General features: G+C 34.5%; 1 protein-coding gene across 2 annotated transcripts in view; it reads left to right on the forward strand.

Annotated features, from left to right (window-relative positions):
* RBM27 (RNA binding motif protein 27) overlaps positions 1-25,570 on the forward strand; it is a 62,487-nt gene extending 36,917 nt beyond the window's left edge. For both annotated transcript variants that reach the window (XM_033096437.1, XM_033096438.1), the window contains exons 11-21: positions 1,250-1,394; positions 2,389-2,542; positions 4,818-5,096; positions 6,415-6,555; positions 10,573-10,692; positions 11,589-11,663; positions 11,789-11,953; positions 13,656-13,760; positions 13,887-14,078; positions 20,897-21,007; positions 22,243-25,570. In XM_033096437.1, coding sequence (XP_032952328.1) covers positions 1,250-1,394; positions 2,389-2,542; positions 4,818-5,096; positions 6,415-6,555; positions 10,573-10,692; positions 11,589-11,663; positions 11,789-11,953; positions 13,656-13,760; positions 13,887-14,078; positions 20,897-21,007; positions 22,243-22,326 — 1,571 coding nt within the window. In that variant the 3' untranslated portion in view covers positions 22,327-25,570. The remainder of the gene's footprint in view (positions 1-1,249; positions 1,395-2,388; positions 2,543-4,817; positions 5,097-6,414; positions 6,556-10,572; positions 10,693-11,588; positions 11,664-11,788; positions 11,954-13,655; positions 13,761-13,886; positions 14,079-20,896; positions 21,008-22,242) is intronic.
* Positions 25,571-26,862: the final 1,292 nt, after the last annotated feature.

Consider the following 26,862-nt stretch of genomic DNA (forward strand, 5'->3'; position numbering starts at 1 on the left):
ATACATGTTAAATGAATGAATCTGTGTAATTTTCCTGCCACACAGATGAAATGCAACATACCACCCCCACCCCCGTTTTTACCCCAGCATCCAGTTCTACATATGTTATTATTTGCTGCTGATTTTACTTTTGATGGGATTGCTAAAGTTAGGGAGATATTGAGAACGTAACAGGCACATTTTTAGGTTGTTATTTGCCTTTTTGTGTATCAGCCCTCTTCCCACCCACACGTAATCCATTGTAAGATCAGTTTCTTACAGTATTTTAGTCTTAACTTGTGAATGAAATGCGTCAATTCATAATACTGGATTTGGATTTTTCCCTCAACTTTTAAGTTTAAAAATTTTATAGAAAATCAAAGAAGCACAATAAACACCTGAACGCCTTCACTTAGATTCACTAGTTGTTAACAGTTTGTGACCTTTGGACATGAATGCTTGCTTGTGTGCCTGCACATTTCTCTCTCCGTTCCTCCTCCCCTCACATTTTTTTCTTTTTAAATTAAATTTACTGGGGTGACGTTGGTTAATACGTTATATGGTTCAAGCGTACAATTCTATAATCTGTATATTGCATTGTGTGCTTACCAACCAAAGTCTGATAGTCTTCTTCAATCTCCATGTATTTGGCCCCCTTGAAGCTCTTCGTTCTCCCACAGTTTTTTCTTGAACCACTTGAAATTGTAGAGATTGTGACACTTTTTTTTACATCTGAGAGTAAAGATAGTCCCGAATAAGCACAATATCATTGCCACACATAAGAAAAATCATAATTCCATAATAATATCCTATCCAAGCGAACTTCTTGTTGAATTACATCAGGAGACAAGTAATTTTACTCTACTTATGGTACTAAGTTTGATTGCTTACCTAAGGTGATAATTGTTCAATCTCTCCATTGTAAAGTAAATAATTTGTGGAGTGATACTTTGATACCAGATAAATATCTTATTCTCTAACAACATTTCATTCATTCATTATTTATTTATTTACTTATTTTTTATCCATTGATGATCTTTGAATCATTTGTTACATTGGTGTTGCCTATTACTTTTTTAATATTGGATATTATATTTTTTAAAAAGGAGGCAGTTGGTAAGTTTTTCTTGTTGCTTAGGTGTTTATGAAAAGGAAGTGATAGTGGGTGCTATCCACAGTGCTTTTTTAGCGTTTGGACTAAATATTTTAATCATTTGAAATTCCCCAAATGTAATGCATTATTAGTAACATTAATTTTTGTTTCCAACAGCTGCTAACATTGTCATCCAGACTGAACCACCAGTTCCTGTTTCAATTAATAGCAACATAACCAGAGTAGTTCTTGAACCAGATAGCCGAAAAAGAGCTGTGGGTGGTTTGGAAGGACCACTCACAAAGAAACCTTGGCTGGGAAAGTAAGATAATTTGCTAATTAATAACATCAAATTGGTGTTTTTGTTATTTTTGCTTGCATTAATAAATTTGTAAAATTAAGAGTTGTCATTAATTAGTGATTATCAAACTGTCTCAAAGTTGGGGTTCCCAGAGACATCCTTAGAATGTCTTAAAAATTGCAAAGCTAACAGAATATTTATAATTGATACTGTAATTTGTACCTACTTATTTATAAACCTAACCCAATATTAAGAATTATTGAGACCCTGGAAATGAAGAGAAAAGAAAAAAAATATATATATATATACATATTTTATAAAAATATGTATATATATATATATATAAAGTATATATATGTATATTAATTTTTTTCTTTTTTTATTGGGGAACAGTGCATTTTCCAGGGCTCATCAGCTCTATTGAAGTCATTGTCCTTCAATATAGTTGTGGAGGGCGCAGCTCAGCTCCAAGTCCAGTCGCAGTTTTCGATATTTAAGCTCAAGTTGCAGGGGTACAGCCCATCATCCTGCCCCTGTGGCAGCTCAGCGGCAGCTGATTGTGTTCACTCTGGTTGTGGAGGGCGCAGCTCAGTGGCCCATGTAGGAATTGAACCAGCAACCCTGTTAAGAGCTCACATTCTAACCAACTGAGCCATCCGACCATCCCAAAAATTCTGTATTTTTGGAGAAGCTGAAAAGTGCACCATAAAAAAAATGATGTTCTATTCTTTCATGTTAGATTCCTTGATAATTGTGGTAGGTCTTTTTAGCATGATTTTTTAATCGCAGTTGGGCCTTTTTTTTTGTGATCATTTGCCATTCAGTCTTCTTTTTTTCTCTCAGTGTGTTCTATTCTCATGTAATGAGGATGATAAGAAAATTATTTACTAGTTTCTGAAAAATGTTAAGTGCTTACTAAAGACACATTAATAAATAAAACCTTACACGCTTTGCTTACATATCTCTTGGCTAGGCATAGGTGGGATAATTAACCAAGTCTTAATATTCGTTTCAGACAAGGGAATAACAATCAGAGTAAACCAGGATTCTTGAGAAAGAATCAGTATACAAATACCAAATTAGAAGTCAAGAAAATCCCTCAGGAATTGAACAACATTACCAAGCTCAATGAACACTTCAGCAAATTTGGAACTATTGTTAACATCCAGGTAAATATGGCTGTGTTGGTGACAAAATCCATGTGTTTTATGCATTTTTGAAAACATTCCTACCAGCTCACCTTGCTTAAATGAGCCAGTGATTAGTCTGATCATCACTGCTAAGAGTTTTAAACTCTGCTATAGGTCTGCATACCCAAATTAATGATGGGTAATTAATTGTTAAGCTGTTTCTTTGAATTGATTTGGTTCTTTTCTGTAACCTCTTCCTGAGTGACACCGGGCTAGTTACTGTATTTTTATAGTTCTGTCTTTGGACAAGCGATTTTATCACCTGCTTTAGTATTCTAAATAGGTAAAATTCTCGGTAATTTCTAATATAGTAACTGTGTCTACTGCCTGACTTTTATATTGTGGTAAAGTAGTTATTGGTTAAAAATGGTTCTAATCTTGAGACTTTTAGGCAGTGCAACATGTTATCTAATGTGAAATTGTAGCTTTTGTATTACTGCCTACTTGTTAGATATTTGAAATTACGTTGGGTGTTATGCTGTAATGGAGGTACTTGACGGTGTCTTTAAGTTGGAATTTCAGTCAGTTACCCCAGATACTTAGTGTTTCCATCAAACCAAAATATAATTTCTGTAACTGAGTTTAAGAAGGTAGTATTGGGGGACTTGGTATTTCAAAGAATTGATCCAAAGTATTCTTTTTGAGAGATTTTTTTAAGCAGTTTTTTCCCTGAGTGCAAAAGTAGTACACGTTTAATTTTAGCAATAACAATTATTAATCTTTTGATGAAAAGACATACTATATTTATTTGTATGGAAGAATATACACACACCTTTTCTCTTTTTAAAAATGCTTCGTACACTTAAAAAAATACAAAAGATGTGACCATACCATTATCTCTACCTTTTTTTCCTTTAAATTTTTCCTAGGTCATTATGCTTTATTGCATTTAGAAAAATTAGATGGCTTGGTGTAGATGGATATATTAGTCTGCTAACATTGCCATAACAAATCCCATAGATTGGGTGGCTTAAACAACAAAAATTTATTTTTGAGAAATCCAAGATCAGGGTGATGGCCAAAATGGTTCCTTGGGAGGACTGTTTCTGGCTTGTAGATGGCTTCCTTTTTACTATGTCCTCACAGGTGGAAGGAGAGAGGGAAAAGGAAAGCTGGAGAGATATCTCTTCCTATAAGGCCACCAATCCTGTCTGATAGGGCCCTACCTTTATGACCTCGTTTAAGCTCAAGTACCTCCTAAAAGCCTATCCTGAAAGCTTATCTCTAGTCACTTTAGGGATTAGGGCTTTAACATACGAATTCAGGTGTATGTGGGGGGGTGGCACATAACTCATTCCATAGCAGTAGGCCATGACTTATTTAACTATTCTCTGTTGTTAGGAATTTATGTTGTTTCTCTTTTACATAAAAACAATGCGGTGGTAAGCCTCCTTGTGGATAAATTTAATTAATTTTTATGATGCGTTGCTGAATTAAAAAAAATTGAAGACTTTATTTGAACTAACAAATTGTTCTCCAAAAGCGTGCCAATTGATACTCCCAAAGTCAGTGTCTGAAACCTCATCAACACTGTTATATGGATCCATTCAATTTTTTTAAATGAAAAGGTTCATAAGTGAAAAGTTATACTTGATGTAATTTGCTTTTTTTTATTACTGTGTAGACTGTAATTTATCTAGCATTTGCAGTTCTTTTGGATATACCTATCCATTGTCTTTATCCCTTTTTTATGAAGGCATTTATCATAATGCTTTTCTAAGCCTTTGCTTATCATATATGTTAAAGCTCCTTTTTCCATTTGTCATTTACTTTGTTTGTGGCATGTTTGGACTAACAGAGATTTTACAATTTTACGTGGTCAAATCTGCTTCCTGACTCTGTGGCTCCTACCTTTGTAGGTTACATATAAAAGCTTCCTCAAACCTGAGGTTATATAGATACTCCCCTTTGTCCTGGGTTTTTATGGTGTATTTTGTTTGTTTGTTATTGTAAAAATATTTTCTCTCTCTGGAATTCATTTGAATGTAAGATATCAGGAAGGGTTCTAATAACTCTTTCCCAAGTGGTTAGGTAACATTAATAGGATTACTTACTAAATAATATAACCTTCTTCCATATATTATTTTGAAATAGGCATATCATCCTTTAGGGGATAGAGAACTTAACAAAGGTTTCACAGTGGATTTCAGCAGGCTATTTTCTACTTCTGAATTCTTTATCAATAATTTATTTGCATTTAACTATTTGTTAATATCTGTGTTTTTTTTGTTGTTGCTTTTGTTTTTTCTTACAGGTTGCTTTTAAGGGAGATCCAGAGGCAGCCCTCATCCAGTATCTTACCAATGAGGAAGCCAGGAAAGCCATTTCCAGCACTGAAGCAGTTCTAAACAACCGATTCATTCGAGTCCTGTGGCATAGAGAAAATAATGAGCAACCAGCACTACAGTCCCCAACACAGCTGCTCCTGCAACAACAGCAAACACTTAGTCACCTGTCCCAGCAGCACCATCACCTGCCACAGCACCTTCATCAGCAGTCTTCTCCCTCAACGGTACATGGAGGTATCCAGAAGGTAATCTGCTGGTTCATAGGATCTTAGAGATTCTTTATGCCCCACCTCTGGATAGGTGTTTCTCAGTTTGTGGTCCTTTGGTCTTCCACATCGGAGCCATTCAGTTTGTTTTGCAGACCAGCAGCGTCTGATCTCCTGGGAGCAATTTCTTGGGCCTTATCCTAACTTAGTCAGAATTGCTGAGTGGAGCCCAGGAATCTGTGTTTCAATAAGCTCTCCAGGTGATTCTTATGTACTCGAAAGTTTGAGAAGTGCTATTCTACATCAGAATCACTTACCTGGGTGCAAATTCCTGGACCTTATCTTTCCAAACCTACAGAGTCAGTCTGTAGATATAGGGCCCATAAATCTTCATGTTTAAGACATAACTTCAGTGATTCTTCTCAACACTAAAGTATAATAACCACCCACCACTGAACAACTCTGAATCTAGAACTTCTTAGTTTTTGTCTTAGAATCAGTCACCCTTGTACCCATCCTTTTGTTCTACTTTTTCCCATGTAGAAAAATTCTGTTCCTTTTATAACTGAAATGGAAGCTTCAAGAGAAAGGGATTTTGTCTGTTTTATGCATTGTATCCCTATTGCCTAAAACAAGGCCTGGCACATGTTGCTCAAAACATATTTGAATGAATAGATGAAGGAAGAAAAGAGCAAGCCACCATGCATTAGAGCTGTTTAGATATTGATGACAATCTCTTGCTAGGTGTTCTCTTGTTTGGATTAAATGCATTCAGATTTTTAAAATAAAACGTATTCCATATAGTACCTAGTCTTAATTCCATTCATCATCCTGCTTTTTGCACCTGTCTCTGCAGTTCTTTTGTCTGTGTCCCATTTCATGTTAAGGTCCAAAGGTGAATGCTTCCTCTAGAAGTTGGCTGAATGGTAAGAGTGATACCATCACCTCTGTGATCCATTAGATCCTGTTATGTTAATGCAGTCCAAGATTGCATTTTGTTTTGGGGGTGGCCACAGCACACCATTGTTCATATTAAGCTACTGTTGGTTCAAACCCTCAAGTCTTCAAAGCATCACATATTGAAAGGAACATGATAAAATTATTGGAAATTTTTCTCTGAGTATATACACATATATACATGCATTTTGTTGTGACATATTTCAGACATCCAGCAAAGTATGGATAATAACAATCATTTGTGTATCTACCACTCACTTAAAAAATATAACCTTACAGATAATTGAAGCACCCTTCCCATTTTCTTATCCTCTTCCCCAGGATAGTCACTATCCTAAATTTGTGTCATTCCTGGGCATTTAAAAAACTTCCCACATATGTATTTATTTTGTCTATGCAGATGATGAGCAAACCACAGACACCAGGTGCATATGTTCTTAACAAAGTTCCTGTTAAACACCGTCTGGGACATGCCAGTGGTAACCAGAGTGATACGGCCCACTTGTTGAATCAGTCCAGTGGTGGTGGAGAGGATTGCCAGGTATGTGTTTCTGTGAACCTCAAATATATTTAGAGTTGTTCAGTGGCACAAAGAAATCAACAAATTGATTATCAACCAGATTGCTAATGTCTTGTTTACTCCTCGGTCAAGATAAGTGTGACAACTGCTAACATCAGTGTGGCAGGTATACTTCCCTCATTTCCGTAGTTCAGCCAGAAATTTGCTAGTTAAATTTTTCTTTCTATTCCAAGCTAAATAGGAATTGGCGAATTTTAGCCATTTATTAATAGGTAGGTATCTTTATTCATATGTTTTATATTTTTTTCCCTTTTATTATAATCTAGAACATAGTGAAGGGGATTCTGTCATAATCAAAAGTCAAACTTTGAAATGTGTTTTAAGTAGTTTGTTTTGCTTTTAGGGATATTATCTAAACAGTGACTGTCCAGCATGGTGATTATTTCAAAGAGAGTTAGGAAAACTGTAAAAGAACAAGAAGGGAGCTAGCTCTACTAGACATTAAAAAAATACTATGAAGTCTGTATAATTAAAACAATTTGATACTGGCACATGTAAAGACAAACCAGTGGAACAGAATAGATCGAGAAATAGACTTCACTTGCAAATAGGAATTTATTATTTACCAACACACTATTTCAGATGAGTGGGGGAAATGTGGACTTCATGATAAATGGTATTGGGATAATTGGATAGCCATATAGAAAAGATGGAATTAGATCCATTTTTTTTTTCTATGTTCAACCTAAATTTTTCTTTGTGAACTTAGATCCATTTGTTAAATTGCATAATAAACCAGAATAACTTCCAAAAGGATCTGAAATTTAGATGCTGATGGAAATGCTAAATAGTACAGCCCCCATGAAAGGAAATTTGGCGGTATCTGGCAAATTACGTATGCATTTATTCTAAATCAGTAACCTTCCGTCTAAGTATCTATGCCAGGGGTGTCCAAACTGCGGCCCGCGATCCATTCTTTATTGGCCCGCAGCAAATACCAAAAATATATTTAGTTTACTTAAATAAACCTGGTGAGGCAATTCGTACTTCACCTCGAGTGAGTGGCCTGGGTGTTTGTGTATTTTACTGAATATGGCCCTTGGTGAAAAACGTTGAAAAAAGTTTGGACACCCTGATCTATGCCAAAGATACGCTAGTTAAAATTATGAAAAGTCATGTGTAAGGCTAGTAATTGTAGACTCTTGAAAATAGCAAAAGACTGAAAACAGCCCAAATGTGCGTCAGTAGCAGACTGGTAACTTCAAGTGTGGTATGTGTGTACAATAGCGTATGTGCAATTTGTTACAAAGAATGAGGAATATCTTTATACCGTGGGGTGATCATCAGGATATATTAAGTGAAAAGGGCAAGATGGAACAAAAACAATAGTCAACCATTGTTGGTATAAGAAAATAGGGGCAATGAACACTGCAACTATAAGCAGTTGCTTACAATTAAAAAAAAAAATCACATTAATTTAAATCTTGGTGGTAATAGTAAGGATAGAAGAAACTGGACAACTTTGACTTTGTCTTATTTTGCAGATTTGTCTTGGAAACATGTAAATGCTATATGTAATTGTGAAATGAAATAAAAGTAACCCCTAAAAATTAAAAAGAAATAAACTAGCATGTCTGCATAGAGTGCTTTAAAACAGTTATTTGACTATTCTTAACGAGATACACACTGAGGACAAAAAGCAATTTAAGAAAGCTCAGCAGTCATATTGTTGACTCTGCTGGTCTTCTGAAACTGGCTTGTGGGCATTGTCGAATAAGTCAAATGAGGAATCACATTGGCGTCATTGACAACTGAGATATTCAGTGTGGTTGAAAAGAGAGCTACAAGATAGATAAGGTTAAGTGAAAACACTGTGGTCCTGCATTTGAATTGAAGTGTCAGTATAAAGTCAGATTGTATTTTATCTTAAAAATCAAATAAGTGACCAAAAAATCGCCAAAACATTTCCTGATCCTCCTCACTGAAGAAGTCCAGAAACAATGACCAGCCCAATGGTAATGACCCCTCCAGCAATCCCCCAGCACCTCAAGGCACCAGGGGAATGGCTGTCCACAGATCTGGGACTGACAGTGTTCTGGATGAGCCTAAAATATTTTGTTAAAGCAGAAAAAGAGAATGTTGTCAAAGATTACTAGAATCCTGTCAAAGAATGAAAAAATGTCAAGGCTCTAGATCTACTCATCAATTTTTTAAAAATTTAGAGGACAGAGGAACAAGTTCAAGGGTACTATACTATGGTGAATGCTATAGGATGAGTGACCTGGTTTATTCAACAAATAGTTTTCAAGGTAAAGAAGGAGAGAGGGAGCAGAATTAAAGATGACTTTAAAGAGATGTAACTACTTACACTTTATGGACCATAACAGATCCCAATTCAAATGGGAAAAATATTTAGAAAATGGTAATGCAATCTGGAAATGTGAATATTTAATGATTTTAAAGAATTCTTAATTTTTAAGTGTGATGATGATACTATGGTTATGTTTAAAAAGGAAAGAAGTCCTGAGCTTTTACAGATACAATTGAAACATTTACAGATAAAATGATGTGTGTGGTGTAAAGATGTAGTTGGGGATTTAAATAAAACAAGATTATTTTATGTATTGGTAATTGTTGCTGCTTGGTGATGGATATATCAAGTGTTTTATTTAACTATACTTTTGTCTGTTTCAAAAATTTTATTATAAAAAGAAAGGGAAAAAAAAATAATTACAGACCTTGAAGTCAGACAGCCCTGACTTGACCTGCCTCTTACTAGCTGTGTTAGATAACTTGTGAGCATTGGTTTCCTTTTCAATAAACTGAGTTGCTATGGAGATTTAAATTTTTCATTGATAAAACATAACACAGTGCTTAACACATAATAGGTGTTCAGTAAATTTAGGTGTTCTCATTTTTGTTTTAATTAATAATCATAACAACATGAACGTCAGCTATGTAGAGTTTCTACAGTTCTTGAGAGACTTTCCTATGTAAAGAAGCTTAATTTTGAAGACAATTAAGTGTTGTATGGTTGAGAGTAGTTTTGTATTTAGATATATTTTTTACACTATTGAATTTTCCATGAATTTCTTAATATTATCTCCTGTGTCCCTTACATCATGTATTGAAAGTTAATTTAAAAATAAAATAGTGGAGTGTGTTAGGACAGAGAGCATTTGATTAAATATAATATTAAGATTATGATTATAAAGTACCTTAATTCTCAGAAGGTTGTTAGAAACTTGTGTTCTCATTTGGCACTGTGCATATGGAAAGTAACTTATGACAGTCCCCTCCATCCAGAGACCACCAGGAACACACCTGGAGTTGAACAGGTCGAGTTTGTTCAGTGAGGGAATGTGCACAATGAAACCGTAGGACACTTCAGTTAGAGGGTGTTAGAAAGAACTTATTTTAGGAATAGACTGTGTTTGGTGATTTTGGGGGAGTGTTTAAGGAAACAGTAGTTCTGTGATCAGATACCTCAATAAATCTTACCCAGGGGGAGGGGAGACTAGAGTGAATGGCAAAAGCTGTGATTGGTGAAGTTATAGTCATTTCTGTCCGCCAGGATAGAGAAATGTTTAATCATTTTTATGGTTTGGATAGTATTCTGTATTCAGTTATGATTGTGGAGTGGTCTTGTTATTACCTTGATCCATCGCGTTTGCAAGAGTGGCCTTGTCTAGGGTTGATATTCTGTGAAATTGTTTAGGTTTAACAAGAGGACACTAAAGCCTAGCTGTGAGTGGCAGGAGAGCTCCTAGAGGTCAGGGCTTGTTCTTTGTCTCACAATCAAAAAATACAAAGAGAAGAAAAATAAGTGATTCCATTCAGAAATAGAACATTGTTGCTAAAAATTAATTTATGTTTTTTTATTTGAGTGACAATTGAATGTAAAGAGCTAGTTTTATAAATGTAGTTTTTAAATGTAAAAAAATTTAACTCCTAAAAAAAAGAAATATATGCAGTCTTTTTAAAAAATGGCTATAAAGCATTTCTAAGATTTAATTTAATCATATTTGTGTTTCATAGATATTTTCATCTCCAGGCCATCCAAAAATGATTTACAGCTCTTCAAACTTAAAGACTCCTTCAAAACTTTGTACAGGGTCTAAATCTCATGACGTTCAAGAAGTTCTTAAAAAGAAGCAGGTAACAGCTTTGATTCTTCTTTCCTTAAAGAGGAAAGGACCCATTGAATTCTTAAGTGGTTATGTTAACACCTTTGAAGGGTTCATGTTATGGAACTACATCATAATGTTTATTTAGCTGCTGCTTGATGCTGTATACTCTTGAACAAAAGATGAACAAACATAAAAAAATGTTTCGCAATTGCCATTCAGTGGCTACTTAAAGCACAAGGAAAGACTTGTGTGTGTATAAAAGTAAATAATACTGAGCTGTCATGTTTTTTCATTCTCCAAGGAATAGAAGCAAACGTTTTATTTCATTATTTTCTCTTTTAATTCCTTTCTGGCTTTGTAAGTTAGATAAGGTTTCATATAAAGTATAACATTTATGTAGTTATTATTTCATACAACTCAATTCTGAGTTTCCTATCATCTTAGATTTAAGCTCACAGAGAGTTTTTCAAATAAAATAGATATTTGTATGTATTATCTCAGTAAAAGTGGAGATTTAATTACACAGGGGTGGGAGGCAACATTTTCCTGGCAAAAACCCATAGATTTTGCTATTGGTTCTAACCTGTAACTGCGTCTCACATTTTTAAACTTTAAAAATAAGGATTTGGCTTATAACACTGGCAAATGAGATCATTCAAGTGAATAAACCTCATAGATGCAACTAATTAATGTTCAGTATTTTAAATATATTTAAAAGTACAGTTATAAATGTAAACTTTTGAAAGTGTTGGGGAAAATACATTTAAAGATTTATCTCTGGTTTCAGCTGTTTTTTGATTAGGAGGAAAAGCTGTCTTATATAGGGATGGCTGAGAAGAAATGAGTTTAGAATCAAGTAGCCTTATGTATCATTGGCAAATTTTGCTACCCCTTACGAAATTTTTTCTTTACCTGTTCATGTAGGAAGCAATGAAGCTACAGCAAGATATGAGGAAAAAGAGACAAGAAGTGTTAGAAAAACAAATAGAATGCCAAAAGGTAAGACTCATTATGTGCCTGTTGGAATTGATGTATAGAATAGATTTTACTATGGGTAAAGTTTTTAAGGGTTACTTATATTAAACTTTACTAAGCATGGTTTTACTTTTTTGTTTGTTTTGTAGATGCTAATATCCAAGCTAGAAAAAAACAAAAACATGAAACCAGAAGAGAGAGCAAACGTAATGAAGACTTTGAAAGAGCTTGGAGAAAAGATCTCACAATTAAAAGATGAATTAAAAACATCTTCTGCAGCCTCCACACCATCTAAAGTAAAGACCAAAACAGAGGTATCTTTTTGTCTTTTTCATTCAGAATAGGGTTATTGAACATCTGTTATGTGCTTGGCACTTTGAAAATACAGTGGAACCCTTAGGTAGCTGATAGTCTGATGGGGAGACAATTACAGTAACAAGTTTTCTAAATATTTCTATAGTTGCTGTGTACTCTCTTTGAAATAGGTGATAATACCCTGTTTGAACAAAGTTGTGTTTTTTAATTGAATTTTTGGTTCTCTACTGAAGATGAGAAGTTCCTGTTTCAGCAGTTTTTCTGTAATTCTGTAATAATGCTATAATAAAACTATTCCTTTTAGTAGTCAAAAGGTATGATTCGCTTCAATACGGGCAGAAATGTGACATTCGATTGGAAAGAAGAATTAGAATTTCTAGACTGTTTAAGTCTAATTTTGTTAATTTCCATTTGCTTGCTTATCGTAGGAGAATACTTGCTTTCCACAGCGGTTCCATTATACCACAGCTCTGTAGTGGGATTTTAGATAAATTTCCAGCCCTTTGAGAAGTGGAAATGAATTTGTCAGATATATAGAACATAAATTTTTATGTACAATATTATATTACATTTGAAATTGTGGTTCTCAGTATAGGAATGTAAAGTGTTTTATTAAAATTGCTTTTTAAAAATATAATAAAAATGTTTTTATTGACATTTCCTCCAATTATATTAGATTGGTGCAAAAGTAATTGTGGTTTTTGCAATTATTTTTAACCTTTTAAACTGCAGTTACTTTTGCACCAGCTTAATAGAAAGTCGTGCACATTTTGAAAATTAAAGAGACTATGGGGGGAGAGGGCAGATGGCTCAGTTGGTTAGAGCATGAGCTCTGAATAACAGAGTTGCTGGTTCGATTCCCACATGGGCCAGTGAGCTGCACCCTCCACAACTAGATTGAAGACGACGAGCTGCCGCTGAGCTTCTGGAGGGGCGGCTGGATGTCTCAGTTGGTTAGAGCCCAGCTCTCAACAACAAGGTTGCCGGTTCAATTCCCACATGGGATGGTGGGCTGCACCCCCTGCAACTAAAGATTGAAAACGGCGACTGGACTTGGAGCTGAGCTGCGCTCTTCACAATTAGATTGAAGGACAATGACTTGGAGCTGATGGGCCCTGGAGAAGCACACTGTTCCCCAATATTCCCCAATAAAATTAAAGAAAAAACACACAATAACTGCTTGTCAATTCTTAAAAAAAAAAGAGAGAGACTTTGGGGGAAAAGAAACTCTCAAAGTGACGTACCTGAAGACTGATAATTTATTTGTCTCTTACCCCCAAAAAAGAGTGGCAATAGTTATGGGGTTCATATCTGAAAGCAGTTATATAACTGTTACGTTTGTACCATTAATGAATTTTTACAATATAATTTATTTTGCCCCGTTGTGTTTCATTTATGACGTTTTATTATGTGAAAATTATTCTCAGCTCCCTCATCTCAGATGATTGTTTCCAAGACAGATTTTTAGGCCATCTTAAATAGTAATACTGCTTATTATATTTATTGTTACACTCTCTACATATTGTCAGTATTATATCTGTAAAGTTACTTTCTCTAAAATACTCATATTTGTTACATCCTTTCACTTCCATTTTCCCAAAAGAGCTGTGTGTCATTCTGTAAGTACAGTATTTATTTAAATACTGAGTAAAATCTTGGAAGTTATCTAAAAAATACATTTTACTCTTAATTTTCCCAAAGGCCCAGAAAGAGCTATTAGATACTGAACTGGATCTTCACAAGAAGCTATCCTCAGGAGAAGATACAACTGAGTTACGGAAAAAACTCAGTCAGTTACAGGTTGAGGTGAGACTTAAAAGGAGATACTGACTCTCTCCGTTTAACATCTCAATAAATACTTTTCTTTTCCTCTATTTTCCAAGGTTTAGTCTAACAGTGTATTGTATTCTACTTTTGGTTGTTATTATTCAGGCTGCCCGATTAGGTATTTTGCCTGTGGGTCGAGGAAAGACCATGTCCTCCCAAGGTCGAGGAAGAGGCCGAGGTCGAGGAGGTCGAGGAAGGGGCGCACTGAATCATATGGTGGTGGACCATCGCCCCAAAGCACTGACAGTTGGGGGATTCACCGAAGAGGAAAAAGATGATTTACTTCAGCATTTCTCAGTAAGTTCTTAAAGTAGCAAATGCTAACTCTAAAAATGCTGTATTCAGCATTTCCGGGCTGCATTCTGTATAAATGTCAAATGTTTTATAGATTAGAAAATAAGTTGTAAAAAACATGCGTATTAGCAAATTCTTATTAATATACTTGAAGGTCAAGAAGCAGCTCATGCTCTGTAATTCCATGATACTCCTCTTAAATGCATTTGGAATGACAAGTTGTTCCAGAGCTGTATTTGATTTTTGTTTTAGGGTTATTACATGCTTTACGAGGTGTGTATAGTCAATAAGTGAAAATAATCTGGGACAGAGGCAAAATTCAAAGGAAGAGTTCATTAGGATAAGAAACGTGTTTAGTTATATTCTGTGTACAGTGGCTACCATTTACTTTTAGACAGACAGATTTGTACAGGTAAAGGGTATTTGCACATAAGTAGTATATTCTCTTTCCAACCACTCGTTACTTCATTCGCTATTTATTGAGTGTTATTTGTGCTAGAGCATTTGCATTAAGATCTCATTTAATCTTAAATAACTATAGAAAGTGCACCTGAAATCCTGTGTGTCACCAATGGTGACATTAACACTTGAACGTAAGTTAACCAAGGTCAAACAAGTGGTAGGACCAAGATAGAAATACACAGTTGGCTGTTAACATCCAGGACCCCTATTCCTCAAACAACTTTGAAGGAAAACCTTTTCAGCCTTATTCAGTATTAGAGATGGTGAGGGAAGTCTGAAGGAGCAAGACTTTATTCCAAAGTTTCTTATTAGTTTGATGCCCACTAATCCTGTTTCACCCTGACTGTTGGAGAATGGTGGGTTGTTATGAAGTGTCCAGATTTTAGAACCTTTGGGCCATTCACTCTTGAGCCGATTCTGTGGCTAGTATAACCCTTCTTTTCTTTTTTGTAAAGTGGGAGACTAGCTTTAAGTGACTTCTTTGAGGAGTAAAGAAGGTAGTAATACATGGAGGAGCACTACGCACGTGTAGGCTTTTCTTGTGGAGGCTGGATGAATGTTGATTTTTATCTTTCAATGTTGAGCATATAAAATGAAAACCTCCTTTCCAAATAAGGTGCCTATTTAGACGCTAGTGAGGTGATACTGAGTTATGTAAAGCAGAATTTTTATAAATTTCACTTTGCAGAAAATTCCAATTGTACAAAAAAGTAGATAATCTTATTAAGTAGGAAGCTGCATGCTCTGGCTTGAGGGTCACTGGAGACTATATGTAGTGTAGATGTTTAAGTTTTAACCCAGAAGTCATGCTGAAATAGATCAGCTTCCTTCTCATAAGTAGAATCATTCTAGAGCATCTAATGATAACCAAGTTTTACGTACGTACATTTGATAAGTCTGAAATATGGCATTCAGTTTGTGGAAAGGGGCATGTCCAGGCATTTGGGGAAGGAGCAAACAAAGCCACCTTATGTGAGGTAACTTCAAGAAGTTGGTTTTAGGAGCAGCCAGATGGCTCAGTTGGTTAGAGCGTGATCTCTGAACAACAGGGTTGCCAGTTCGATTCCCCCATGGGCCAGTGAGCTGCGCTTTCCACAACTAGATTGAAGACAACAAGCTGCCACTGAGCTTCCGGAGGGGCAGCCGGATGGCTCAGTTGGTTAGAGTGCGAGCTCTCAACAACATGATTGCTAGTTCAATTCCCACATGGGATTGTGGGTTCTGCCCCTTGCAACTAAACATTGAAAATGGCAATTGGACTTGGAGCTGAGCTGCACCCTCCACAACTAGATTGAAGAACAACTACTTGGAGTTGATGGGCCCTGGAAAAACATACTGTTCCCCAATATTCCCCAATTAAAAAAAAAAAAAATTTTTTTTTTTTTTTAAAAGAAGAAGTTGGTTTTAATGGTGTTTGTTACTTGTTTTGATAAAGTGCTATCAGACAGCCTTGAGTACTAGAAACAGACTTACTCTAGTAACAGATACTTAGGCAGTGTGGTATGCTTCCTTTGAAAGAAATACAGAAATACATGTGCCTAGATATTGTTGTAAGTATATTTAGCAGGCTTAAAGGATAACTCTTCTTTGAGGTTTTTTTCTTTTTTTTTTATTTTTTTATTGGGGAATATTGGGGGGCAGTGTGTTTTTCCAGGGTCCGCCAGCTCCAAGTTGTTGTCCTTCAATCTTAGTTGCAGGGGGCGCTGCAGCCCACCATCCCATGCAGGAATTGAACCGGCAACCTTATTGTTGAGAGCTCACGTTCTAACCAACTGAGCCATCCTACCGCCCCTCCGGCAGCTCTGGTTGTCTTCAATCTAGTTGTGGAGGACGCAGCTCACTGACCCATGTGGGAATCGAACCAGCAACCCTGTTGTTCAGAGCTCGCGCTCTAACCGACTGAGCCATCTGGCTGCCCCACAAGGTTTTATTTTGTTTTGTTTCTTTGTTTATATCCTGTAAAGGCTAAGGTAAAATGTATATTTTCAGTATTCTTTTACTGTCCTTAATTGTGAAAGGATCATGGAAGAACATTATCTATATGAAAGATGGATGGGTTTTAGTGAAGTCATTCTGAAGAGTGAGAACCCAATTTTGGAGTCCTTCAGTTTATTTTTGTATCCAGTAATCTGCTTCTAACAATTTATCATAAGAGAATTGTTATGGTTGCATGCAAATGATACCTGTAAGTATGCTTGGTGTAGCACACTTTATATTAGTGAAAATGGAAACAATCTAAACGCTCACTAGTAGTTTACTGCTATTAAAAACATGTTTTTAAAGAATAGTGACATGAGAAAATTCTCAGAATTCACTTTTAAGTTAAAAAAAGTGGGATGCAAGATTAAACAAAAACTAGGAATGAAAGTGCATTAAATTAGTTCTGGGTAGCAGAATTCAAGTTACCCATTTTTTTTTCCGTCTAAGCACTTCTCTATTTTTCTAGGTTTCCAAATGAACATGTATTACTTTTAGAATCAGACTTTTTAACCTCATATTCACTTACAGTATATTTTAAAACCAAATTTGAGGATATGTGTTCATCTTGGGCTTTTAGGTCCCAGATACCTATATAAAAATATGTGTAAAAGTGCACATAAATTTAAAATGCATAAGATATTTAATATACAGTGCAAGCTATGTGTAACAGCATAAAGCATGTAATATGTAAATATTTTAATAGTATATCGGAGGTCAGCAGACTTTTTCTATAAAAGACCAGATAATAAATATGTTAGGTTTTTGAGGACTATCCAATCTCTATAACATTTTCTTCTCCTCTTCCTTTATACTTATCCCTCCCTTTCCCTCTTCCTTTTCTTTCTCTCTCTCTTTTTGTTTTTCTTTTAAAAATGTAAAAGCCATTCTTGGCTCACAGGCTATTGAGAACAAGGTGCCAGGCCACATTTGGCCTGAAGGCTATAGTTTACAGACCCCTGGTATATATTATTATATTACTTCATATGTTAAATATTAAAGTTTAAAATATAGAATGATATATAACAAATAGGGTTTTTTATATTTAAAAGATAAAATCAGTGAGTCCAGAAAGAACTTTTAAAAAAATAATCCTTATTTATATATCTTTCTTTTGACAGTGATCTGAGGATATTAAAGACTTTCCTAAAGAATTTCCTTTGAATATTTTAATATTAATATTAAAGTTTAGGTCAGGCGCTAAAAATATGAAGTCCCAGAACCTTGCTTAAGGGCAGAGAGGACGAAAGCTAAGCTTCATTTCTTTACCCCTGGTGAAAGAGAGCTTTGGATGGTTTCAACAGGGAAAGTTATTTGTGCTAAATGTTTGGAATACTTGGACTGTATTTTGAAGGAATATGCATCAGTTTAACTACACAGTTCTTGAACTGTGGTAATGTAATTTAGCTGTTATCCTCAGTGATGGAGTAGATCTTGATTTTATTTTTCTTCTTCCTGATTATGAAAGTAATGCACACTTTCTCAGGATGCATTGGCTGCAGGTAATTATGTAACTTGGAAAACAGGGACATTTATTTATTTTATTTTCAAGTCGTCTCGGGGTAGGGATGTTTTACAGATTTATTAATTCTTAAACTCAGCCACACAGGTTTTCATATTTTTCCTCTGCTCTCCTATTATGTTGGCTTTTGTTTTTAGGCCTTTATCTTTATGGTGTCAGGGTGGCTGTAACAACAAACATCATGGCCTCTAATAATGTTTAAAGCAGGAGTACCTTTCTTAAGACATTTTTAAAGATAGTGAAATAAACCTACCCAGAAAGTATTCCTCTTCCCATCCCCCTCCCCTGACCCCTCCCCAAAAAATCCCTCTTTTGTGAACTACTGATATTTACTGCCTTTTGATGGCCAGTTACTTGTAGGGTGTTTCCCATTTTCTCACTACCGTATTTCCCCGAAAATAAGACCTAGCCAGACCATCAAGTCTAATGCGTCTTTTGGAGCAAACATTAATATAAGACCCAGTCTTACGACCTCACCGGACCATCAGCTAAGACCCGGTCTTATATTAATTTTTGCTCCAGAAGACACATTAGAGCTGATGGTCCGGCTAGGTCTTATTTTCAGGGAAACTCTGTATTAGGAACAATGTTTCATACATCTTACTGGATTTGGCATTTTTTAATAATTTGTTATGTGGGACAGTCTTCCACATTGCAAGACCTTTAGCACCCTGGCTTCCACAAGCTAAATGCCACTAAGTGCTCTTCAGTCAGTGTGACAATCAAATGCCCCCTCGAGTAACGTTATTGTCCCCAGTTGAGAACCATTGCTTTAGGTTAGTTTGCACGAGTGAGATGACTGGCTCAAAAGCATGCGTATTTAAAATTTGGTACAGCTTGCCAATAACCTTCTAAGAATGTTGTACTAATTTATACTTAATTTATATTTATACCTTGGATGAGAGTATGTATTTGCCCATACCCTCAGCAGCACTTGAGTTTTGTTTTTTCATGTTTGTCAGGTGATTGATGAATGATGATTGGCACAAGATTTGGCATCAGTTTTTGATCTAGGAAAATGGCTGGGCTAGATGAATTTCTCTCTGAGTAAATTCTATATCTAAGGTTCCAAGTACCTCTAAGTTATTACATACAACTTTTCATTGATGGTACATAATTGCTTTGCTCATATTTATGCATACATTCATATATTAACATTTGAATTATTTTATTTTGGGGAGCTACACACATACACAAAGTGTAGAAGAAATCAAAGTGTATACATTGAAAAATAAAATTTCCTTCTGCCTCCAGTCACTCAGTTTCACTCCCCATAGGCAATTACCGTTACCCATTTCTCACATATTTTCTCAGAGATATTCTTTATATATGTATTATTTCATCTGTTTTACACAAATGGTGGCATGTTATACAGCACTCTTGTCCATATGCACTTTTCACTTAATATGTATAAAATGTTATTAGAGATTCTATATTAGAGCATATGGTGTTGCTTTATTCCTTTTAATAGCTGCATGGTATTTCATTGCATAGATGTACCATACTAGATTTAAACAGTCCCATATTGATGGACATCTAACTTTTTCCCAATATTTCGTTTTTTTCAAGCCATATTACAGATATGTGTGTGAGAAAGAATATGTGTGTGTATAGAAAAATTAGATATTTTAATAAGTATGTGATACTTTAATAAGCCAGTCCTAAATCTTTTTTTTTTTTGATAAAAAGTTAATACATCAAAATGATTAAACATATGGTTAGTAAAAAGTAAATATAACCCCACTTCTCTTAATCCTTGCCTACTCTTAAAAGGTAGTCACTATTCTTGGATGTCTTTATAGAAAAAAATTATGAATATAAGAATACATGCATAAAGTCTCTCACTTAAAAAAATTACTAAAATGGAATGATATTATAACTACGTTCGTTCCAAACCTTGCTTTTTTAACATAAATATCATAGCTCTTTGGTATTTTCTTAAAATTATAAAGATAATATTCGATTTAAAATGTTTATTAAAGCAAACTACACCAATTAGAAGTGTACAATTCAGTGTTTTATTAGAGGATAAACTCCCATATACCTGTCCCACAGGTCAGGAAATGGAATATTCCCAGCACCCCAAAAGCTCCCTCCCATTCACTAGCTTCTCAAACAAGTATTGAGGATAGTCTACAACCCAGCACCGTTGATAGGAAAGCTTTTGGAATGACTAAGCTTTCACTTTTATGCTGCTTTGGGTCTCTGTTCTTTTGTCCCTGTTGCTTTGTCTTTAAAGTTAAACTTGCTTTCTCTTACTGAAATTTGCTGGGGAGGAAAAAATGTTTAGACGATTATCCCAAAAAATAATTTGAAACTGAGCAGTTTTATCTTGAGTTAGGATGGTAGGTATTTAACATTTGTTGAATGTGTAAGTGAGCTGGGGAGTACTTGTCATTATTACATAGCATTTCAGAACAGGAAGTGGGAATAGCATTGTCAAATATAGGTGGGGCTATACCAGATGACATGAGATAAATAGACAGTTTTTTTAAAAAATACTTACATTTTAAAGGTTTCAGTCTAAACATGTAGATCATTAAAGCCAAAGGCCAGTAATTTTACTTGTTGTCCTTATTATGACTTTTCTAAGTAGAATGATGATATTATCATCCAAACTAAGACACAACCTATTGACATGACATAGATATAAATCATGGACTATCCTGGGCAAACCAGAACGTATGGTTTACTAATTTAAAAAGACTTCACCTTTTCTAGCTCTTTTTGGAATTTTCTTGTAGATACACTTTGACAGACTTTTCTCCCCATCATTACCCTTTTTAAATAACACAGAATTTGAAGAAATCATTAGTGAATGTGAGTACAAACTTTTGTGCTTTCCTAAAATCTATTTTAGGCTTCAAACCAAGGGTCAAAATTCAAAGACCGTCGGCTACAAATATCATGGCACAAATCCAAGGTGCCTTCTGTATCCACGGAGACTGAGGAAGAAGAAGTCAAGGAGGAGGTAAATTTAATGACTGAAAATAAGAGTTGAATTAGATCGTTTCCCAGTTACATATATGTTTTTCTTGACAGTAAATAGGATTAAAAAGGAAATCTTGAATTCTTTCATGCATACAGTTAGTTAAGGCTAGTCTAGAAGTTTATTAACCAACAGGTACAGAAATATAAAAAGCTCTTTAGGAGATTATTTTCTAGTATAGGAAAGACTTTATTTTATTTGCATTTATTTTGACTTTATTTGGGCTCTAGTTATTTATTCTGGTAAGTAAGGACATGGATTACATGAATAAATTAAATTTTATCAGGTTGTTTTAGCGTTTTGCTCACTCAAATTCCATAGGTAATGGATTTGAGTTTCTTATTTTCCTTCTCTGTACAGTTGGTTAAAATCAGAGTGTAAGGAAGTTGGATACAAAATGGAAGAATAGGAAAATAAAGGACTTACACGTACTGTGTGTACTAAATAATCAGCTTCTTAAAATATCTGAGAATTAATTTTGCTTTTTTTACTCCATATTTCTAATTAGTTTATTAAAACAGACACTTAGCCAGCATTGCAAGTTATTCCTGGTTCATAACGATTTTGGTTTTAAAAGATGTCTAGCATTTACAGTCGATCAAGAGTTTTCTAACCTTATGATTAATTTTATACAACAAAAGGAGAAACATTTCCTGTGTTAAAAAACAAAGAAAGGAAAGAAAAATCTGTATTAAGCAAGCAAGAAAGAAAAGATAAATCTTGGTATTTGGGGAATATTTGTAGATATTTCTACTTTGTGTACCATTTTAGATTTTTATATAAGATTAGGAATATCAGTGTCATGGAGAAGTTAGTATGTTCTCCCCTCACAATAATCGGATTATATTAAAGGAAAGGTTGAGGAGTTTGAGTGGTCATTTACTTTTTTCATTTTTAAGTTAATGGAATAAAATTAATTTTATCAAAACACTACATAGGTAATTTTTCTTTTATTTTCTCTATTAAACATTCATATATTTATTTTCTCAATGATATTAGAATAGAAATCTTCTATTAAAATGAAGCAAAATTAGGGGAGAATATATGTACATTTAAAAAAATGTTTTGGGTTTTTTTGCCCTGAAAGATACTCTGAGTGCATCACTTAAAAATCCAGCCTGGGCTTTATATACTTGACTGTTTGTCCTTTGGCTTAAAAAGTTATTTTACTTAACCTTCTTGTACCACTGAGCAAATTTTACCCTCTCTTTCTTCAGGAAACAGAAACCTCAGATTTGTTTTTGCATGATGATGATGACGAAGATGAAGATGAATACGAGTCTCGTTCATGGCGAAGATGAAATCTGATACGAGCTGTATAATTTTTAGGAATATTGTTTAGAAGAACAACTTTTTAAAATTATTTAAAGAAGTCAATGAGCCAAAAATTTTTTTTTATTTTTCTTTTCAACACAGTAGATTTAAGGACAGCAAGTTTGCTATTTAAACACATCTCATAACTGTTCATGATATTAAAGCACCAAAGGCCTAGTGACTTTTACACAGTTGTGAAGATCCACAGGAATGACATGGATATTCTCTAGAGCCTTATTTTCCACACCACCTGTTTTTGTTGGTATTGGTGTTGGATTATGTTGTAAATGACAGGGTTTTCAGAAATTTTATTTTGGATTATAATCTGATAAAATTTCATTAAATGTCAAAATCGCCTGGAATCTCTTAACTCTTAGCTATTATGGATGGGTTGTCAGACAGTAGGAGATATTTGTAATTAAAATAGCCTTTTGCTTTCAAGAGTTGTCTTGGAAGAAAAGTAAATTTATTTTAATTTTTTTTACTGAGGAGGAGCCCAATTTGTATTTCATCTAAAATTTTTTGATGGGGGGTTATGTGCAGTAGTAAGTACTATTTTAATGTAAATCATAACAAACTGTGTTCTTAAATGCTGTAAGGTAATGGCAGCGCCATGGTGTTTTCATCTGTCATCATATTAACTCTCTCGGACTGCTGCTGCTGATCCTTAATTTGCTTTGAAATTAGTAAGCATTGGTTCAGTTGGTCCTTTTTTAAAAAAAACAAAACAAAACATCAGAATGTAAAAGGCTGTTACCTCTTGACCCCTTTCTCTTTACCATTTTCTTTTTCCTGCCTTTTTATTAATAGGCCTGACTTACCCACTATTGAGATAAGTGATTCTTTTGGGCCACCAAAAGTCAACCCCCAATAAAAAGTTTAAACCAGCACCTTGATAAATAAGTGTTTTGAAGAGAATAATGGAAGGATTTGTGGCGGAGAGTCAGTCACCAGCTTTTTTTTTTTTTTTTTAAATCTTCAGTTTAGTTAATAGTTATACAAAAGAGTTAAAAAGTGTCCAAAAAAATTTTTTTTTTTTTAAATTTGTTTCCAAAATTTAAACCATGATGATGAAGTGATGGGGTAGGGTGGGGGTGGGACAGGGTAGGGGGCATGGGTATGCTAGTAATAAATGGGAGTCATAACTTGACTGATCAGATGACCTTATTTTTTGATAATTTTGTAGCTTGTTGCTATCCATGAACATATGCATCCTCCAGTAGACAGTTTCCTTCACTGTGTGCATTTTTACTGTACACTGTATAGAGTAGAGTATCTGTTAAGTAAAATATATATGTAAATTTATGTCCTTGTGTTCTGAATGTTAGATGGAAAAGCAGAGGAGCAACACTACACTGTATTGACCCCTGGGGAAATAAAATGATTAATGTACATAGGATGTCACTTTTTCAAGGATATACACATCTATGTTTTTGTATGTGTGTGGTGTGAAAATTTGAAACTTCCTGTTGGCTTCAAAAGGTTCTTGGTGATCACTATATAAAGGATTTTGTTTCCTTAGGTAAAGACTATTTCTCAAAATAGCAACTATTCACTAAGAAACTTAAAACCATCAGGACTCTAGATTTACTTAGCTACAAGAAGTTTAATCCCACGTTCTGATTATCTTTTCTACGTATTTTCCTGGAATGATGTGTCAAACCAGGATCATTTTTTTAAGTTCATGTAATTTCCCCTTCATCATAATAAGGACTTCCTCTTCCTAGGTTGTTAATATACTTCTGATAACACTGAAACTAAAATAAGCTTATAACAGAATGGAAAACATTACAATGGGGTACCTAGAATAAGCAATCTTGCTCCTTCCTCCATCATCTCTTAATGAAATTTTCTTGATGTCTGTGGCTCAGTCGGTATATATTTTGAAAGATTCATTGTGGTGAATATTTTGAGTCCTGACAGTTTAAACGTGATAGAGGGAACAAAGGATTTATATATTTTTTGTACAAAGTTTTTTCTTAAACTGTATAATTTTGTAAATAATTTGTTGGTTTTTTTTGTGTACTAAAACTACCAGCGTATAGATTTCAATAAGAATTGTTGTATTTTTGTATTTGGAAACTGAAAATTACAGTAAATTAATGGAGCTGTAAGAAAATTTTCAGTAGACTGACAGTTCAACAGAATGAGATTCCTTTTCATATGATTTTTTAACCTCAAAATTGACATCTTATTATACTCAGTACAGAGAGAGTTGAGGATCTGTTTGATTTTTTTAGTTATTGGGGGGGGGGTAAAAGAAGAGTGTTAAAGTAAAGAATAGATAGCTACTTTTTCCAGTAAGATTTGAGGCCCTTTGTGTAAAACTTCATTTTTAATACATCTTAAATAGGAGTAAATACTTTAAAAATGTTCTTTCTAAGAATTCTTAAAACACGTTTGACTCAAAAATGAATTCAAAATATGGGTTAAATATTAGGAAATTTAAGTTAATGTTAGAATAAAATAGTTGAATATATACATATATATATATATTATATGTATTTTGTTTGTTTTCCTTTAGGATTTTTTTATCCCCACCCTCATATCCCTAAGCGTTTAGAGTTTCTCTTAAAAGTGAGTAACTACCATGATTTGTTTTCTTGGCATCTTCATTTACAGAAATAAAATAGACCAACTGAGGCAAATTCTGTTCTTTTTAATGTGTATGACATCTTTCTAACTAGCTACGAGGTAACCATCAATCCAGCTAGGTCAGCCTGGTTTACTAGTGGACTGCTGCCCAAGCTTAGAACGGTAACCCCAGGGAATGCAGAATTTCCCTCAATTTCTTCATGTTGTAACAGTGGGAAAACATTGTCACTAGCTAATATGATAAATTGGAAAACAGTCTTGTTAGAGTGAAAAAGGTCCATAGTGATGGATCATTATTTCAAAAAGAAGAAAAAAATCATGTGAAAAGGAATAGTGGTTCCTCTTGATGTATAGTATGCCTGTATTATAGTTTTTACAAAATTGTGAACTTGTGTAATAGTATAATAGGAGATACTGTTGAATTTCTAACTGTTTATACATTTAAATTGATATATGTAATGTTTGTTTTATCGATTACAGTCTGAATTTCTAAGAAGCATGTTGACTTTTGCAATAAAGATGCAATATGGAATGGTTCACAATTGGGAAAAAAAAGAAAAAAGAGAAAAGCATTACGAATTTAAAAGAATTTGGAAAATTTATGAACCATTCCAAAAATTATAACAATCACCAAAAGAGCTGTAATTCTGACTTGTTCTGGAAAGAAAGAAAATGTATGTGTATGCTTGCTTGTGTGTGAGAGTGAGTGAGTAGTGGATATGTATGTGTGTTTTATGTTGGGTTCATGTACATGAGAGAATGCCACTCTATGAATTTGGGTACTGAAGTCACTGGCTATTAAATATTCAGTAGAATAACTCCCTCAACAGGGTGGTCTTGCAAATGAAAGAGAAGTGGATTCAACTATTACTTCTAAGTAAGCTTTGCTAGCCACATTTCTTTGTTCATGGGTGGGTCTTGGTATCCCAGATGTAAAGCACAATTTTATAAAAGCAATTATTTTAATGTTATCTTGAGGCTATTCAGTATGCCTGCCAATAATAGAAAGAATGGTTTTCTTAAGTGGAATAGAGAGAAGGGAAAGATCTCTCCTTGAAGAGATGACCTCTAATTGTGATGGATACTTGTAAGGAATAACAAGAGAAGGATGTGAGCTTCCACTAAGGACGGGGTGGTGATAAGAAAGCCAAGTGTGTCACTTGGGCTCTTACTTTCTCGTTTTAAAAATTGCTTTTCTTATAAAATCGCCCCTCACATGATTATGTATTGTCTAAGAAGAGTCATTCTTTAAATCTCAGCTTATACAGGAAAATACTAAAGAATGGGAGTAAATTTCATTTTCATTCTTTACAAATAAATTTTATCTGTATTTTATGAATTAGGTAAATAGCAAATAAGTTATGTGACCATTTGTTTTGAATAGATGGTAATTCATCCTATATATGTTTATAATAAACAGTTCTGGGACTTTGGGGGGGGGACAAGCATAATTCTGAACATAGTTATATCTGTTTAATATTAAGTCCAAATATTTTACTAAAATACACCTCATTAACAGAAATTACTGGTTTTATGGTTTTACTGAGTTTGATATAAATTATGAATCGTGAGCCCCAGTATACTGTCTTGTCTGGATCTGTGTTATAGTAAAAATACAAGCATGTATGTCAACATGTGGGATTGTTTTAGGTGACAGGGTTCCTTTAAACAAGTAGACCAACACCGTCTTGCAGGGCAAACCTGCCCATTTTTGTATCATTTTTAATGTCAGCTAATTGAGGGGTCAACCAACACTGACTCAAAAAAAAAAAAAAACCCAGAAAACTGCTTTTGCATGTGTTATGAACCACCATTTATGCTAAATTGATTCTACTGCCAGGTGATCTCCTTTCTACAGAATTGTCTACCATTTGGCCTCTTACCCGTTTTCTGCAGTCGACCTTAAGTTAACCATCTCAGCATTCTGA

The sequence above is a fragment of the Rhinolophus ferrumequinum genome, chromosome 24, assembly GCF_004115265.2.
Source record: "Rhinolophus ferrumequinum isolate MPI-CBG mRhiFer1 chromosome 24, mRhiFer1_v1.p, whole genome shotgun sequence".
NCBI lineage: Eukaryota > Metazoa > Chordata > Mammalia > Chiroptera > Rhinolophidae > Rhinolophus > Rhinolophus ferrumequinum.